Below are 20114 nucleotides of genomic sequence, written 5' to 3'. Positions count from 1 at the left end.
GTTTTTATTCGTTTTTTTACATTATCAGCACTAACACATCGAAATGCACATAATAAATAAATCGCTTTTTTTTTTTTTTCTGTGTGCATTCAGCGCTACATTCCTTGCAAGTTCTAACTCAAAATTGTACCTACCGCCACACTGGGTGAAGAAGTAGTGGATATAAAAACAGTAATGAGAAACCTCATAAATAAATCATTCAAGGTAATGGGAAACAGTTCGTTTCAGAGTCAATGGCTTTTTGATGAGACATTTATAGAACTGTTCTGCTTTTGTTTGCATACATATTATCCTGGTTTGGAGTTACAAGTTACTAGAAATGTCACGATTCTTATGTTTGTTTTCTCTAATTTTTCATTTCATCTCCTGTTCCAAATGAAATATCGAAGCGTGTCGTATTTTATTCTGGACATGCGTTCTAGACGCATAAAACTTACTCAGGTTTAAGAAGGATGGTGGCAGCACAAGAATCACTCGTTTATATGGTGTTTGTGAAATACAAATTGTAGGAAAGTTTAGTTTTTGGCAATCAAAATTTTAGAATTTGCTTTAAAAAGTGTAGTCTCTTATTCCCAGTGGTCTGAAGAAATACAATTATACGTCATCCGAGCACTTTTAAAACATTGTATATATGTTCATTTTATAATACTCCTAGCAGAAATCCTATGCCGTTTGTTTTGTTTGTTTTTTGAATTTCGCGCAAAGCTACTCGAGAGCTATCTGCGCTAGCCGTCCCTAATTTAGCAGTGTAAGACTAGACGGAAGGCAGCTAGTCATCACCACCCACCGCCAACTCTTGGGCTACTTTTTTTACCAACGAATAGTGGGATTGATAGTCACAATATAACGCTCCCACGGCTAAAAGGGCAAGCATGTTTGGTGCGACGGGGATTCGAACGCGCGACCCTCAGATTACGAGTCAAACGTCATAACCCACCTGACCATGCCGGGCCTTCCCATGACATTAAAATGTAAAATGTATGCTCGACGTTCCGTTTAAAACTATTTTAACAATATATAAACATGTAAATTTAGTTATTTATTTCTATAATAAATAAAATTTCATATGAAAAATATTTTGTCACCTGTAAAACCACCCTCTTTATTTTCAACGTTTACAAAGAATCACAATTACATAAATCGCGAATAAAAAACAATAACTACATTGTCTTTATTCCAAATATAGTTTCATTGTTCTTTAGACTTTCACGACTGTTTTTTTAATTACTTTAATAAGCTTTTTTTTTTTTTTAGGGAGGGGATGGGACTAAACCTTTCATGTATTCAAATTGGATTTTCTGAAGAAAGTTACAGTATTTTACAGTACAAAATTTTCAAAGCATTAAAGATGTTGTCCTTACTAGAGAGTTTATTATTATTTATTTTGTGAATAACGAAACCTTAAGACTAGGCTAAGGATAGCTGTGTGCTGCCATCTACTGCGTATGTTTTAAGTTAACGTTAAAGACAATAACATCAATTTCTAATAGAACTAGGCTTACTGCGTGTAATTGAACTGTAAGAAATACATTAAAACAAAAAGAAGTAACAAAGGTAGTAGCCACTGTTGGATAAGTAATAAAAAGATAACGTCAACTAGATACTTCTTCGAACTTAGATACAATATGATATAACAACTGTTCTATCCTATCCAATATAATTAATGCAAAATATAATCGTTCTCCGTCGTGTTTAATATTTTCTAACGAGTTCCAGAGCAGGGATCTCAAACCGTGATATGTCAAACTAACGTCTGTGGTACACGACAAATTAATATAAAAATCATATAATGTGTAATAAGCCGTATCAGAGATTTCCACGCACATAATACATACCACTCTACACACTTTCGACTCACCCTATAACTGAATAAACTCGCCAGTATTTTGTTTCCTTCAGGTTAACAAAAATGGTTCTAAACATTCTTCAATCGTGCCAGATGAAACAACCACATTTTTCGAATTAATGTTATGGTAATTTTTTCTAATTATGCCTGGGTTTATATTTTAAAAATGAAACAAAAAAGCAGTACGCAAGCCTTAAACGTTTGAGAACTACTGTTCTAAAGTTTAAATAATTGGATATCTCTAACCCGGCATCCTTTCGGTCAAATTACCGAACAAAACATTCATGTCTGTTACGGACTTAAAGCTTCTTACACTCAGCATTCCAGTCGTTTTTTAGTTATATCAGTACAACCTGAATAATTGTACTGTCCAAATAACAACGTCAAAAAATATATTTTCCTGTTTGCTTTTTATTTTCAGGTAGATTATACTTCATTTCTGGTACGATATTTATTAGGAGTCAATAATATGCATATTTTATGTATTTTACTAACCGCAAGGTGGCCGAACTTTCACACTCAGAAGTACAACCAAAGTTATTCCATGTCAAATCATCCAAAGGGCTGCAGGTGACCCTCACAGAATGCCTTGAAAAATTCACATGTGCTCATCTACCCATATAATGAAAAATTGCCAAAGATTAGATCAATATCTGTAATAGTTTCTGATGTACAGCCCTGTAAAATTTAATTAATGTTTTTGTATTTTTGGCGAATTCATTTTCAGGCATCTTTGGCTGCTTAAAGCTGCAAGAGTAATGGTGGTAGAAGGCTGAAATTTGCTACACTGATTGAATTAATCTCACAGAATTCAAAAATGGTCTCAAACCAAGTTTCTCTCCCGTATGATTTGCATAGTGAGGCAGTAAAATCACCTGAAAACCCAAAATCGTAAAAAACATAGCTCTAAGACTTAATATGATACAAAGCTGAATTTTATTTTCTAATTTCCTATAGCATATTAGTTGATAAATCAGCAACTGCTGTAATTAAAAGTCTGTTGGATCTCCTGTAAAAAAATGTAGCAGCATGCAACTTATGATTTAGCTAAAAATAGCCCTACTTCAGGCCACAGTTTGACCATGTCACCAGCTATTCAGCCTTTTCAGATTTTTACCATATATTCTTACATCTCTGAATATGATCTACACAAACAATCATGGTGTTCAATCTACTTTTTGAGTTATAATATTTTAAAGTATCCTCTGACCATACGTTTTTTATTTTAAAAAAAATTCAGTTTAGGTGTGTTACTGTGTGCAAATATATCCATACAATTTTGAAAAATACCCGTTAGAATTTTATGAATTCCACCAAAATAAATGTTAAATAATGAAGTTGTAAGAAACAAAAAAGAATTAATTCATTTCTGAACAAGTTTATTGGCATAACTAGTTAGATCACATGACAATGCAAATATATTGTATGCGCATAACAGTTATGCAGATATGGCTGAGTTTAAGATTCATAATATAATAAATACAAAGATAAATCAGACAGAAAAAGCACAGTGCTACAACAAGTGATAACTGAGAAAGATTAGTCACACCAAACTGCAATAATCGTGACATTGAAATGTTTCAAAAACTGCTTTGGTGATAAATTAGCCTTAACAACATCAAATAAACATTGCTTCGTTCAGACAGCTTAAATAAATTTCTGAAATTCAAGTTTGATTATGTTGAGATCACTTTGACTTAGAACTAAGTGGCGAGCACTAGTAGGTGCACTTATCAGACAAAGAATATGTTGGAAAGGAATCCAGCTTCATCTTTATGTGACCTTGCAGGCCATGAGAACTGTTCGTTTCTTGATTTCTTCATAAATGACACCAATACATTGGAATGTTCATCTGATCTTTTATGTTTCCCACATACCATTCATGATCATATATGCATGCCACACATTTCCCTGGCTGATAATTGTCATTGCTATCATTAGACCCTATTTGAGCTGCTGCAGCATCACTTTCACTGCTACTACCAACAGTTACAACTGTGTACACAACATCATCTGAGAACCTTCTCATATACAATTTGTTGGTAGAGTAGAGAATAAAGCTGTGATGTGACCTAATACCTGACAGTTTTGTGTTTTTCATAGTGCTCAAGTAGATCAAACTTTACACAATTCTGCAGGACTGATTCCTGACTGACAAGAAAGAACTGAATGCCCTGAATGTGGTCCTTTGCCCAATGGTACATATCAAAGACACTTAAAATTTGATAATTTATTATTTTTCACAACCTTGATTTTTTTAAAGATCATGTTCAGAGATGTAAGAATATATGGTAAAGGCTGATTAGAATATTTCAATGGGATTCATAAATTATTTCAAAATTATATGGATATATTTGCACACAGTAACACACCTAAACTGATTTTTTTTTTAAATAAAAAAATGTATGGTCACAGGATACTTTAAAATATTATAATTGAAAAAGTAGGTTGAACACTGTCCCAATATATTGTGTAGATCATATTCATAGATGTAAAAACATATGGTAAAAATCTGAAAAGGCTGAATAACTGGTGACATGGTCAAATTGTGGCCTGAAGTAGGGCTATTTTTAACTAAATCAAAAAGTTGCATGCAACTACTTTTTTTTTTACAATATATTTAACAAACTTTGAATTAACAAGAATTGCTGATTTATCAACTGATATGTTATAGGAAATTAGACAACAAAATTCAGCTTTGTATCATATTAAGTCTTAGAGCTATGGCTTATTAAATAAACCAATGTTTTTTTTACAATTTTGGGTTTTCAGGTGATTTTACAGCCTCACTATGAAAATCCTAAGAGATAAAGTTGGTTTGAGACCATTTTTGGATTCTGTGAGATTAATTCAGTCAGTGTAGCAAATTTCAGCCTTCTACCACCATTACACTTACAGCTTCAAGCAGCCAAAGTTGCTTGAAAATGAATTTGCCAAAAATACAAAAATTAATTAAATTTCACAGGGTTGTAAATCAGAAACAATTAGAGATATTGATCTAATCTTTGGCAGTTTTTCATTATATGGGTAGATGAGCACATGTGAATTTTTTCAAGGCATTTTGAGGGGGTCACGTGGAAAATTTTCCAAAATCTGGATGATTTGACATGGAATGACCCCAAAGTATTTAAATTCATATACACCACTTTGGATGTTTAACAGTGTGAAATTCGTCTATATACTTTAAAAAAGCTTGTATTCCACTTTTAGGTTTAAAAGTTACTATTAAAGCCACAGGTGCAAGGCTATGAGAGGCAGCGTTCATTTGAGGTATTGTGGGTTTTTACTGTCCGTTACGTTCAGTGTCAAGTGCTAAACAATGGATGTTGTCATCATATTAACAGTTTAATCACCATGGTTACATTTCACGAAAAAGGTTGCGTAATTCACTTTTACAATTGGTATACAATTGTCTGAACACGTTAATATTATACTTAACATTTCATGGAGCACTGAATTTCTTTGAAACTGTTGGATGTGTCGAAATAATCAGGTAAAACAAATTCCATCTACATTAATGTCAAATTCCTAGAAAACATTTATAGGCTTATATTAATTTTATTAGATTAATTACAGACTTAATTAACATAAAATCTAGTTAAAATTCTACTTCTTCAGGCTTATAAAATAGATAGCACTTATAAATATTTCCATACGAAAATGAAAAGTAGGTGGAATTATATTTATACACAATTATTTGGATAAGTTCAATATTTTCAAACATTTATATTTTAAAATATGTAGTAATATTAAAGAAAAACAAGTTGATGTTCTACAGTAAATCTTACAAGGTATAGTTTTGTTAATTATTAACACATTATTCAAAAAGTGACTCTAAATGTTGAAATTTGCAGATGACGCACATTACCAACATGACTGACAACATACAGCCTTGAAGGTCAATGGCTAATTTTCCAACCGTTGTTTCTCACGACGACAAAGGAACACATTTACAGTTTACAGAACTAGTCTCAATACTATCACAATTCCATTAGTTTGATCAAACATGTTATTAAACAGAAAATTGAAATCAATTTGTAAAAAAGAAAGAATCTCAATAACTGTGGCACTTGAAATTCTTTTAGGCAGCATTAGAATAAATTAATCTATGAAATCTTGGACATGATCAAATATATCACCTGAAAGAGTTTGACCCACCCGAGACCAAAACTAACCCCATTTCAAATCAATCAAGACATGATGGAGTTACAAGCTAAAAGTTTGTACTTGAAAACAAAAACTCAGGCCCGTTCTATTAATCTACCATGGCTAGAAAAAATATCATGTTCAAAGGTTATACATGAAAATCTGCACAATACAGATTCTTAAACTATAACCTTTTCATTGCATTAGACAATTACCAGCATATTTATTATTAATATATTGTTCCAAAAACTGAACCATAAAAACAACTGATCACTGATTAAATATTACTATTAAGTAACTACTGGCCTAACCCAACAATCTTCTTTACATATTTTGGGTACTTTACATAAAATATCTGGATCAAATCTGAGAGCCTTAATAGCTATGGTAATAGTTATATGATCACGTCTTGCTATCAAAACTTTAAACCTTAAAAAAGGTAATGTACAATCCATCTTGAACTTCCTTTTGAAATGTGGATACTTGTTCATAACCCATAAATTAGTTGCATAACATTTTGAAAATCTATTCAAATGTCCATTAAACATGTTTGATTCACAGAAAAATAGATCAGTTATCTAGAGGACATGGGGATAGATCCTTCCTCTCAATTTGCTTGTGAGATTAATAGATTCTTCTTCTCAATGTCAAACACATTTCAGTAAGTTGAGCATGATTTAATTATTAATATATAATGAAAAAATACACATTTAGTTTCTCTGAAGAAAGGATGGAATAATTTCATTGCTATTTTCTACTGCAGTTGTAAGGACAATCCTCAGACTGACAACAATAACATCAAGTTCCATTTTCTAATCTTGTTCAAATATATTTATTTCTTCCTTATGAAAAACTTGGATCAGAAAATTTTATAAACACAAAAGCCTCAACTTTGTGACAAGAATTACTCAAACTTTTCTTTCTTGAGCAAAAATAATACAACGAAAATGCCCAAAGTACATCACCTATCAAACAGTTTAAAATTAATGCAAGTTTACACCAACATGTTATTAAAAATTACAAATAACTACGAATACAAAATATGATATACTGTGTTAATACTGTCACTAAAATAGAGTAGAACTACTGCTCCATTTACAGGGGCAAAGAAGAAACACTAAATAATTGTATATAGTGAAAACAAAGTATTTTGTTTTTTAAAAGCACTGGATACCCGATACAAACAAAAATATATTTAATGAATTAAAAAACTGTGAATCAATAAAATAACACAAACTCCAAATACCCTGAATGTTCTTAAAAGGAATAATGATATACTACTAATATTCAGTTTATTACCTTCTTCCTATTAGTGTTTTCACACAATACAACTATGCTTTTAAAGGAACTTTTCTCCATGGTTTATTTCACACTTCAATTTTATAACACTACAATGAGTATTTCTTTAATAGAAATGCATGTTTCAGATTGAGGTCTTACACTTTTTTAAACATTTCTGTTCCATTCAATTCTTTGCACAGCTTTAATGACCAAAATTCTATGATCCTTACATCTTTATTCTCATCAACAGTTCATTATTTTCTAATTATAAAAAGAAATTTATTTGAATATTTTTCTTTTACATGCAATAAGAAAATTGTGAAAAACATCAGTTCAACAATTATGTAGAATATTTTCAGAACTCTCAAACAATATATATGTATTTTCAGAGTATTGGTCTCACAGTTTACTAAAAATATATCAGCTATTAAAAAAAATATACATACATACGTGTGTGCGCACGTACATACATGTGTGTACCTTTTATTCCATTACCTGAAAAACCATCTGTAAAACAATGAAGAAAAAACAGACTTGACATTCAGAAACATTTAAAAATCATTTCTTAATTTCTTTGATATATATAATTCAGTAAACTCACTCAATCACTGTAATCCCCAAATTCAAAACATTCTACATGGTTAGTTCAATAATCATGTTATTAAATACTTGAGTGTGGCAGAGAAGTAATCACAATAGTTTCTAAACTAATAAATGCATCATAAGTTTAAACTACCACAGTAAACACTATGCAAGAATAATTTCTATCAAAATATAAATCTGTTCTTAATTTTGCTTTTTATCCACATTGGGTTATTACCTAAGATATCTTGCAAGACTTTTTTATAAAAGAGCTAATTTTCTAAATTACATATATGTTACTTGATACTATTAATACCCAAGGTGGGCTCTCTTATTGTAGTTATCACTAGCTATCAACAAGTCTATTTAATCTAATGCACTAATTACACACAAGTTAGAAGCAGAAAATGTTTAATCAGTTTATGGCTGCTAAGCAATGAAATTACAATACTAATTCTTAGTAACTATACATGAAACAAAGTGTACTGATATTATTGTTTCTCCAAACTACAAGTAGAATACAAGTGCCAATCTTCAAATGACAAGGTTAAGATTTTCAATTATTTTAACAATTGTTAAAATAGTGTCTTCAGTTTTTAAGACATTACAGATGAGTACATGTGCAACTTAGCGAGTCAACTTAGGATTGAGGATATCATCCTACCTTAAAATGTTCTTGTCATACACTTTCACTAGCTGTTCACAAAAGTTTATGTTTTAGCCCTATTAGTGGGTTTATTTGACATTTTAAAACAGAGGCACAAGATAAGTTTTCACAAGTTGGTTATACATATTTTAAAAAAGGATTTTTACACTCAGACACTTTAAACTTAAGTTGTGTACAATTTCTGATAAACAGAATACCCAGTTTAAAGTGTTTCAATATTGTAAATAATATCAAAATAAATGTTTTGATAGAGGTAATTCAGCCTGTATAGATTCAACAAAACAAAAGTAAGCAAAGCCTCATCTTGTAAAGTACTAATATTTAAAGTGTTTTTGTGGTGTATTTTATCATGCTAATGATGTTTCATTATCCTTACATCAAAACTTCTTACTCCACTAAATAATGCTGCTAAAAAATGGGATCTACATATTAACAAATATTAGAGTTTATTACATGAGCCTTTGTTAAAATGAACATGCTTTGGCACTTGTAACAGTAGTACTTCGAGTCAAAGGCAAAAAATACACCAAAAATAATCTTACAATTCTCTGTTTAACTGTGTTTTCTACCACACTAATTTACTATATACGAAATCTAGTGACAACAAAGGTCACTTTGTTAAATGATCTGCTTATTTTCTTTGACTTGTTTGACCAGCTACTAAGCATAATAATGAGCCAAAATATTGGCAGTGTACCTAGTTGAAAGGAATGTTGTTCAGTCGCTACAATAACTGTGAATAAGCATCAAAACCTGCTTTTTTGTACTCTGCAGCAGTTGCCTTGGGATCGGTAGAATCTGTGATGCCTCGGCCAACAATAATAACATCAGCACTTCGATTCCAAATGGCTTCTTTAGGAGTGACATACTGTTGTCCCAGAGAATCACTTGACTCTTCAAGTTTAATTCCTGTTTCAAATAAAAATACCAGGTCTTTTATACTTTGAAGGTACTGTTTTAAGCAGCTCACATATTTGTCAAATCTACTTTACTTGTAAAGTTATAAAACTATATCAAACTACAGGTAAAGAATAAACAGCCATTTCATTGAAATACATTCCTCTTGAAAACAAAGCCTCAGGTTATCATAAATTTTATGATGAAAGTTTAAAACAATATAAATTATGTCAGCCAATGATGTTCTTGTTCTTATTTTTTGAAAAAGTGCAGTCTTTTTTTCTGTAAATTTTAAAAATAATATATACCAATTTCTTAAAAGTTACCTTGTAAGTGTGTATTAGGCAAGTGAATAATTTTGTCCATTTTATATTTATTTTATCAATACCTGTTAACTCCCAACACATATATACACTCCTAAACTGCACTTAATTACTTGAAATAAGAAAATCAATTTGGTTAAAAACAACATTCTACATCTGCTCTTCCGATGTAAATCTAAAAGAGAAGGACACCATATAAAAACCACTGGTCAATTCTTTTGTTGTTTGTCTTACCTGGAATAAAGTTTATAAAAGTTGGGTCTGGTATCAATCTCGACTGACTAATGAATCCAATCACAAAGTCACGGTGGTGATCAGCAAAGTGTGCAGTAGCTAGACAAAAAAACGATAAACTTTAAGCAAAGTAAAGGTAAGGTTCAAGAAAAACGTAACAGGCAAATAGTCTCACATAAGCTTAATTCTGTAAAGTCATCTGCTAAATCATACATTATCATTATTGCTTTGCTTCTGTTTAACTATACAACTCTATTTTTTATATAAATTGTTCCAACACAGCACACTAAGAATTTGCTGTTAACAAGAGCTACAAGTGGGGCCTGTAGGTAATCATGTGATACCAATTTTCTGATGTATTAAACAAATAATGCAAACATTACGGTGGTTAGGCTATAAAAACAGGTTACTTATCTGATAGTTATCATCTACAAGATATCAGATGAGCTGCTACATTAATTAATATGAACAAAAGAAATTTCCTTTTACTTTTAATAAATACATTTCTGGTCAGATCTTCAGAAGTTAGTAAATTTAAGCTTATTGAAATCATGATTACTTTCAAATAGATTAACTGCTTTAAAAGTGGAATTTCTGTTCATTGTTCCAAAACTTACCAGATTAACAAGTATTGGTCATAAAAAGACAATTTTTATTTCAACAAGTCTGAGTAATCTCAAGCCTTTAAATATCCCATCTAAAAGTTGAGTATATAATAATCATTAAACTACTCTTAGTTAAACCAATTTCAACTCTTAGAAAGTACCCATTTTACAGTTTCTTTTATTAATAATATATCTTTCATACTAAAAAGTTAACTTTTCCATAGAACCCCTCTTTCCATAACAGAACTGATACAAGCATTTTCTAAATTTCTCATGCATAACTATAGTTGTTGTCATACAGCCCAGCAGACATTTAAAAAGTTATTACAAAGCTGATGTATATATCATCAGTTTACTTCAAGAAAAAATATTTCATGGTTTACCACACAATTTACAACAGTTCCCATAATGCATATTTTCTTACTTCACAATCATAAACTAATTCTACCACCTTTCGAATATCAAAACAGGCATGACATTGCAAAATAATCACAACTTATTTAATTACTAAATTATCAAATCATTTTGTTGTTTTTTTAAATCGTTACAAGTGGGATTCACATTGCATCATACTAAGTAATATTGTCCTCTTTCTGTCTCTTACAACATAAACAAAAACTGAGGAAAACATCACTAAAAAATCACACACAAAAACACACCTTCTCTATAAAATACATATAGGATTCTTGCAGTAACTAGATGGGGTTCATCACAATACTGATGGTAGTTTTGTTTACATTTTTTGAATGGATCATATGCTATTAGAAATTGTAGACCTACATACAATTAAGCATATGAATAATTTATAAAAATGTGTTGTGAACTGCCATCAAGTTTTTTTTTTTAGTATAAAGTAGCTTCTGAATTAAACATTATATTGTTTGTGGTACATATGAACCTCTTCTAAACTCTAAGGTGAAAAACAGAATCTATACCCTTATAGCAGTACCACTATTATAATTCTATTCTTATTGAGGTAGAATACAACTTTGCAATAAACCTTTAAAATGTTATACTTCAAGCCATGTAAACAAATGAAAATTCTATGATTGGTTTGGTTTGTTTTGAATTTCGTGCAAAGCTACTCATGGGCTATCAGCTCTAGTCATCCCTAATTTAGCTGTGCAAGACAAGAGGGAAGGGATCTAGTCTTCATCGCCAAAAACCAACTCTTGGACTACGCTTTTAACAAAGAATAGTGGGATTTAACCATGACATTATAATCCCCAACAGCTGAAAGAGCGAGCATGTTTGGTGCAACTGGGATTCAAACTGGCCTGAAGAAGGGCTGTTTTTAGCTAAATCATAACAAGTTGCATGCAGCTACATTTTTTTACAGGAGATCTAACAGACTTTTAATTACAACAATTGCTGATTTATCAACTGATATGTTATAGGAAATTTAAAAAAAAAATAAGCTTTTTATCATATTAAGTCTTAGAGCTATGGCTTATTAAATAAACCAATGTTTTTTACAATTTTGGGTTTTCAGGTGATTTTACAGCCTCACTATAAAAATCCTAAGAGATAAAGTTGGTTTGAGACCATTTTTGGATTCTGCGAGATTAATTCAGTCAGTGTAGCAAATTTCAGCCTTCTACCACCATTACACTTACAGCTTTAAGCAGTCAAAGTTGCTTGAAAATGAATTTGCAAAAAAATAAAAATTTTACAGGGTTATAAATCAGAAACTATTAGAGATATCGATCTAATCTTTGGCAATTTTTCATTATATGGGTAGATGAGCACATGTGAATTTTTCAAGGCATTCTGTTGGGGTCACCTGGAAAATATTCCAAAATCTGGATGATTTGACATGGAATGACCCTCTTGTAACTGTTAAAACCAAATTTATGATGGATGTGTATAGCATAAAAGATAAATGTAATTTAATATAATGGAGTGCAAAATAATACAAATTTAACCAAAGTCTGAGTGATTCAGTTTGAGAATTTTAAAATACCTAACAAAAATTATATATATATTTTCTCTAAAATTACTAAATTTCTTAGTATTAAAACTTTCATTTTTCATGATAACATCTGTTGATATTTTGATTTCCCCTTTATTTATAATTCAAATTTTATACAACCCAGTTATGTTGTGATAAACAACAAAGTTTATATGTATTTTTGAAGAAATATCACCAGAAGTAATTCTGGTGTATACTCTAATAAAATATTATTGATATTTAAGAAATATACAACTATAGTCGTTTCTTTTCTATCACTGTCCATTTCACAAATCCACAAAGTCTGAAATTACTCAATATTCAAAGATTTTAATATTTTACTTATTTTTATTTTCTTGATCATTTGAAAAGCAAATCAACTTCCAAAACAACTAGGATTGCATCAGAATAGATGTAATTAAGCGAGATGAGCAGAATAGGTGAAATCAAAATCAACCAAGCATACGTAACTGTACTATTAACAAATCTAATAATTTGCTATAGGAAAGACATGAGCACTTATTTATGAAAATAAATGTATTGAAATATATATACTACAAGACTAATAAAATACAAGACAAAATCAAAAGACTACACCATACAATAAAAAAAGAGGCATTACATGAGATGCCCAATGCTATTACACTGTATTTATGTTTATATAATTAAATTCATTGTATATGGACACTACATGACAAACCAGATGGATGACCCATTTCCTAAGAAAGGGTAAAAAACATTTAGAATTGTGTGATGAAAAAAAAAATCAACTTATACAAAGGTCCTAAACATCAGTCACTTGAAAATTTAATATTATCTTCACTATTATGACCACAAGCCTTTAATAAGTAATATAAATTGCAAAATACAGATTGATTTTTTTTAATTAATAGTAAATTCTAAAAGACTTGTACCATGTGTAAAATACATTATTCCACTATTTTAAATACAAAAGATATGTTTAATCTTTTTAATATATTGTTGAATGTGGTATTGCACAAAAAAGCTTTAGACCACTAGTATATGTATCTAAACTGAAGGTCAACAATACTAGAATAGCCAGAGTGGTTTAAAGATAGGAATGTAACATTTCACGTTAATGCAATTTAGCTGACAAAAAGTTTATTTTCAAGTGGGGTGGATGTTTTTGTGCCGAACTTGTGCCAAACTGTGGAGCATTGGACCCATGTGACTACAAGAGACTATTTCAATTATATTTCTACTTATTGTTATCTATATTCACTCACCTTGCATTTGAAAAGACATCACAACAGTGTATACACATGCTCAGGTAACAACTTTTAAAATTCTAAATTAGTTTATTCTTCAAGCCATGAAAATCCTGTGTATTTGTGACTTTCACATGCTTTGGTGGATATAACATGGACAAAATTAACCATGGCTTCCTCTGTAGAGTGAAGTATACCAAAACATCTATCAGTAATGTTTGAGGTAGCTGCCACTAATTCAGAGCCAAAAACTGAAGAACAGAAAGATATTTATGTAATTAAAAGACAAACATATTTAGTAAATTTAATCCTCCTGTAAATCTGCTAATAACTTTATATTAAACAGCTTGTTTAACAAAAAAATAACCTCACCTTCAGGGTAGTTTGCTGGAACAAGGTTTCCCTTTGTACTCATTTGTGCAATCAAAAGACATCCTCTTCCTTTTTTAATTCCTGCCTTCAAAAACAAAATTTAAAAAGAATCATACAAGCTTCCCAAATAAAAAAACACTTCAGTAAAAATATGTACAATAAAAAATCTTCAGCAAAAGTTTATCTAATTTTAAGAAAATTCCAATAGCCTAAACTGAATTTTTCTATGAGAGTTAAAATATTTGAGTAATTTACTCCTAATTGTGATACCACAGAACTCAACACTTTATACCACCGTATAATATTTAAGCATGAACCATATTTTGAAGAATAATGAATATTTGAAAATACAGTATTTAATAAGAATAACTACTTTCCAGATTTTCAGAACATCTTAGTAACAAACTTGTCTGAGTATAAACACAAGATTCTGAAATCACTTGTTTGAACATACTTGCTTTAATCCTTCCAACATGCCAGGACCAGGGAGAGGGTGACAGTCAATAATATCAGCCCACTCTACTATTTTGTGGGTACCTTTAGTGTACTGCATGTAAACTGTTTGACCAATATCAGCAAATTTCCTACAAATAAAGTATACTATTCTAGCAGACAAGCATATGGTAATATAGAACACAGAACCAACATCTAGTAACCTACCAGTGCCACGGTTTGTCTTTAATTCCACTTACAACATGATGCTTAACCAAACTCAAAACCTATAGTTACCTACCATTTAAAATATAAATAAACACAATGTTAAAATACTTTACTGGATAGAAAGTAAAGATAGACCATTTGTGAGTATACTGGGTGTCATTATGTACTTTAAATTAATATTTGTTTCTGCTCTAAAAGTAAAACAGATGCAAGAAGAATATTTCTTTTTCTCAAATCTAATTTTTTCTTCTTCTTTGGCTCAACAAAAAAAATATATCCACACATTTTGAAATAACACAACTTTGCTAAGAAATATATTATCTAAAGTAGCTTATCTATGTTATCAATGGAATGCTAATCAATGTACAAAGTTTCCTCATATAATCTACACCAACATTAGTAGTTCCTTTATTGGTCTTTTCTCATGTAGGTCCTTCAACAGGACTTCACCTTGACAGGATCCTTCACTTTGATCTTTCATCATCTGGAGTCTGTATTTCTTGATCTATCTGTATATTAATACAGATCTTGTTCTTCTTACCAGTTAGTTCTTTAGTTATGTTGATATCCTTGTACATCTCATCTCCACCCAGTGGTTAGGCCTAGTAGGTCCTTATCTTCTATAAAAGTCATTGTTTTCAAATTCTGTTTCTATGACAGTCAAATCTGCCTTGTCTATCTGTACATCAATAGTTACACCTGATAAGTCTTCTTCCATCTCAAAGTACCTTTTCAACAGATTGACACTGTAGGTAGCAGCACTAAAATATTATGTTTGACCTTGAAAAGATGACCCTTGGCCTTCTTGTTATAAAAGTGCTTCTGAAAGTCTTTGGGTTTGGCTTTCTCAGTTAAATTGTTTTGATAAGTCCAGTTCAATACTATTTTCTGGTCCACTGTTTTGTTAGTATCTTTCCTCTTTATCTTCTGTTTAATTTCCTCTTGGACCCTGTCCCAAAGTTTCTGTGGTGAAGAGTCTTTCCTTCTGCACTTTCTTCAAATTTTAACTACCTGGTATGTTTCCAGTCACCAAGTCATATATTGGTTCGGTGATACACATGGCCTCTTACATAATATGAAGTATCCATCTTTATTTTTGCTATAATAAAGTTTCTCACCGTCCCATGAATTAGCACAGTCATAACTTGCCTGACACCTGATCAGATACTAGACTAGTCCTCACTGCTGTTTCTGGTAGAATATTCACATTCTTGCCCTCTGAGAGACTTTTTTCTACCTATTTACAAAAATCTGTTGATATGGTTATATAACATAATTGTAATCTCCATACTATTTGCACTACTACTAGAATTGTGCATATATAAGCTTAAATATTTCTACTGTCATTTATGTTTTCTTCTATTGTTGTTTACCACTCCAATAATCCTGGCTGTGGCTTGCCAAACGTCAGGAAATTTACCTTCTAACAGTTTATACATGTCAGAAAAACACCCTATAGCTGAAACTCTTTTAAAAAGATGGACTTTTTTTTTCTCCCGGGGCAAACTGTGAATGGCAGTGTAATCAAATGAGTGATATAAAGGGATTTGAGTCACATCATCAAGGTCATCCAATTTTCCAGGAAATGTTTAGTATATTTTTCCATGCACTATTGTGTTTCATTTCGTGCAGTCAATAACAAGAGTATTGTTATGTAAGATGTTAAAGATATTTTGCTTTAGATTGGCTATATAACTATACTTAAGCATTTAAGCAAAATAAATGTGACATCTAGGAATGAGTTGAGAAATAGATGTTAAGCTAATCAATATACACAAACAGGTATGGAAATTATCTTAAATCAACAGTAAGTCTCACAAAAGGTAGGATTCACACATGAAAGAAATAAGCAAATAATAAAAATTAATTTTCTGCCAGAGACGAAACTAATGATCAAAGATCACTGATCCTAGGATCTGGATTGATTCTTCAAAGTTTAACAGTGTTTAGATTAGCAATCCAATTAGATTATTTTTATATATCAGCTTTAGAGTACTGGTACGTGATAAATGTGCTACATACAAAACAAACTTTTGTTGCACGATCCCAATTTTGTTCCAGTCATACATAAACACATTACAATAAATATTTCAAAATGTGTGCTATTTTCATACATACAAAAGAAAATACATGTTGAGTTATATTTTAAACAGTATGTGAAACCAAACCAACCTGTCCTCAAAAATAACAAAGTTGTGCTTTTTAGCAACATCTTTTAGTTTCTCTGGAAACTCGCTGTTGAAATCTTCAAGAATGTCAGCATGTATCTTAAGGACACAAATGTGGGGTCCAACAGTTTCAGCAATCTGGAAGAAAACAAAATCCAGTAGGAATAAAATTAGCAGGCATACAATAGAGGTTAGTAAATATGATGCAATAGCTATTTTACTGCAATTTCATGACCAGTTTTCTTTTGTATTAACTAAACAGCATGAAATCCATAACAAAATATGGCAACTTAAGTTTAATAGAAGAACCACTTCAAAGCTTGCATCATTTTTTTTCTACCTTGTAACTTATTTATCTTACTTTAATAGTTAAACAGGTAAGCATGTCTTATCAGTGTAATGATCATTTATTTATCCATAATGTTCAATTTTTTAATAAAATTACTAACTTGTTTCTTGTTTTGCTTTACATTCATTTAAGTAAAACTAAAACTTTCATCCATTTTATTTTTTTCTTTTTGAAACACCCATTGCCACCAAATGGATATCAGACCTTGATATAATACTCTAATTTGCTGTCCTAACACTCCCAGTAATGAAAAAAAAAAAGAAAATGCCAAAGGTTCAACTAGTACAAATTAGCTGATCATCTTCCAACCTGTGGTTCACAAAATGTAAAAATAAAGTTTATGAGAGCATTTCAAACTCAATGTTAAAATTATAAATACACACAAATGCAAACGTTTTTCTTTTCATTGATAAATAGGAAATACTGTTAAACCTAAAAAGCTGTGTAAAATGGCAAACTTTGGTCAATGTTTTTAATCAACTTACTTCCAATAGTTTTGCACATAGAGTAACATCAGCAGCCACACACAGATTTGTTTTCTTTTCTTCCATGATGCCAAAGATGCGCTTTGTTAGAGGATGCTGACAGAGAGATGCCCGCTCTTTGAAACTTAAGACCTACAAGAATGTTATGCAAATCTACAGTGATTATAACAATGTTAAGAAATAAAATCATTTTAATTCTTAGAAATATTAAGTAACAAAATAAAACTCTTTATTCCAAAGAACTTACTACTTCAAGATACTTTAATATTTTTACAAATGACAAGTATCGTCATTTTTTTTCTCCAATAAGAATTGCTACACTTTCTTATAAACAAATACTTGTTTTTAAGCCTAATAAATCAGGCTGAAAAGCAAACACTTGGTATTGTATTCAGTCTTAACCATTGTTCTTACATGTTAAATGTAGTTTACAAAAAATAGCAATTACTTTAAAAAAACAAAAAAACTACAATATTAATTTAAGAATTACAATGATTGTATTAAAACTGCAGCCAAACAATCTATGCATCAGCTATGTAAGTACATTACATTAATTATATTCAGTTGCTAAACAAACTATCTGACGATGAATTGTAACAGGTATAACAATACCTTTCTCTCTTTGCAAGATGTAACAGATTTGTGTGTTGGTATTTTTGTTTCATTGTTTATTTCCAAAAACTTTGTAACTTTGTATACAGTGTCAGCATCAATTTTTCCCAACTGATGTAAGGCTTTCATACATTCTGTTAGGTGGCATACACTTCAAAAAAAAAAAAAAGCAATTAATAAACTGTGTTTACAAAAATGGATCAAAACACACATATCCTTATGTTGTCTTTAAAAAACACATCAAAACATACATATCATTATACTGTGCAAATATTCATCAGTACCTTACTAACCGTTTTCCAAGTGATTTATATCCGAAATAAAATTTTAGTAAAATAAAAACTAATTATCCTTTGAAAATATAATTAAGTGTGCAGAAACTTGAAACTGAGAAATCTTTTATCTTCTAAGTCTATAATCTACTTGTAATTTATGAAATTAAATTTGTTTTACACATTTGTATGCAATACAAATATATAAACAAAATGTTGATTAAAAATTAAAGCAGAAGTTGTATGTTAAAACAGGTAGATTTCTTAAGTGAATGAAATATTACACATGTTCTATTGGAGAATTATAAATTAATACCACTAAACAAAGCTGCAGAGAAACTTACAACTGGCAGAGACTTCAAAATATTTTTTACCTGTGCAATGTTATACCAAGATCTTTCAAGTTTTTTGTAGCGCCTTGTTCTCTGTTCATGACCACAACTGCATCAGTAACGGTCAAACCTTCAGCTGCCAATAACTACACAAATGGAGTCAAATCATGCATGAAGGTCAATTACACAGAACAAAATTAAACAAGTTTTACCATACTAATTATTCTCACACATGTTAGAATCAAATATCGAATATTACCAAAAACAGAAGTACACCTTTAGTTATTGTGAATACATAATGAAATTAAATACTGATTAACCATTATCAACTTAACAGATTCATTTCATAAATGTTGAAGAAATAAAGTTATTAACAATGATTTAAGTAAAAGAAAACTACTTATTTTCTATAACTAATAGATACTTGCTCCAAACAAACCTCAACCGTTTCCCAAATACTGGCTCCACTAGTAACCACATCTTCAACAATAATACAACGCTGACCTTGTTTGAAGTCTCCTTCAATTAACTTTTTGGTACCATAGCCTTTGGCTTCTTTACGACGAATGACCATAGGCACATTGAAACGAACAGACACACACTAAACAGAAATAATAACACACCTAATTTACAAAAGCCTTCACTCATAGGAACCAAAGACAACAAAAGAAAAAAAGAAAAATCTACAAGTTAGAAGCTAAAAAAACAAAAACACTGAAATCGACTGAGTGCCAGATGATTTTCAGTTTTATTCATAGCTATTTATCTTACATGTTAGCTAAATTTAAATTAACCACTGGAACCTTTAATGGCACCATACTTTGTTAGAAAGGATAACAAAAAGTTTTTTTTTTCAAAACTGGTGTTACGGTTTTCAAGTAACAGAAAATCTTTAATATTATATGACAATTTTTTTTCTTTTTATTCATACAACTCTTGACATAAGTTAACCTTTGTCTTCCACAGCCTCTCCTTCCTTCAATCATTTCAAGTATCATACTTTAAATTCCTTCATGTATATAATTTGTACTGCTTTCTTTATTTAATAATGGCTTCTCTAACAGTACTGGCTGATAGTTTTAATATACTTAATTTTATAACTT

General features: G+C 30.6%; 1 protein-coding gene across 5 annotated transcripts in view; it reads right to left on the bottom strand.

The window, feature by feature from the left end:
- Positions 1–6800: 6800 nt before the first annotated feature.
- The window catches only part of r-l (rudimentary-like), a 28841-nt gene continuing 15527 nt past the window's right edge, over positions 6801–20114 (bottom strand). For 3 of the 5 annotated variants that reach the window (XM_076457193.1, XM_076457195.1, XM_076457197.1), the window contains 9 exons: positions 19451–19612; positions 19054–19157; positions 18408–18558; positions 17796–17927; positions 16966–17099; positions 14588–14717; positions 14134–14218; positions 9977–10075; positions 6801–9431 (listed from right to left, as the gene is read on the bottom strand). In XM_076457193.1, coding sequence (XP_076313308.1) covers positions 9247–9431; positions 9977–10075; positions 14134–14218; positions 14588–14717; positions 16966–17099; positions 17796–17927; positions 18408–18558; positions 19054–19157; positions 19451–19612 — 1182 coding nt within the window. In that variant the 3' untranslated portion in view covers positions 6801–9246. The remainder of the gene's footprint in view (positions 9432–9976; positions 10076–14133; positions 14219–14587; positions 14718–16965; positions 17100–17795; positions 17928–18407; positions 18559–19053; positions 19158–19450; positions 19613–20114) is intronic. The other 2 variants (XM_076457194.1, XM_076457196.1) reach the window with 1 other exon arrangement.

The sequence above is a fragment of the Tachypleus tridentatus genome, chromosome 9 (genome assembly GCF_004210375.1).
Source record: "Tachypleus tridentatus isolate NWPU-2018 chromosome 9, ASM421037v1, whole genome shotgun sequence".
NCBI lineage: Eukaryota > Metazoa > Arthropoda > Merostomata > Xiphosura > Limulidae > Tachypleus > Tachypleus tridentatus.
The sequence above is the reverse complement of the archived record's forward strand: the minus strand, read 5'-3'. Positions and strand labels throughout refer to the sequence as shown.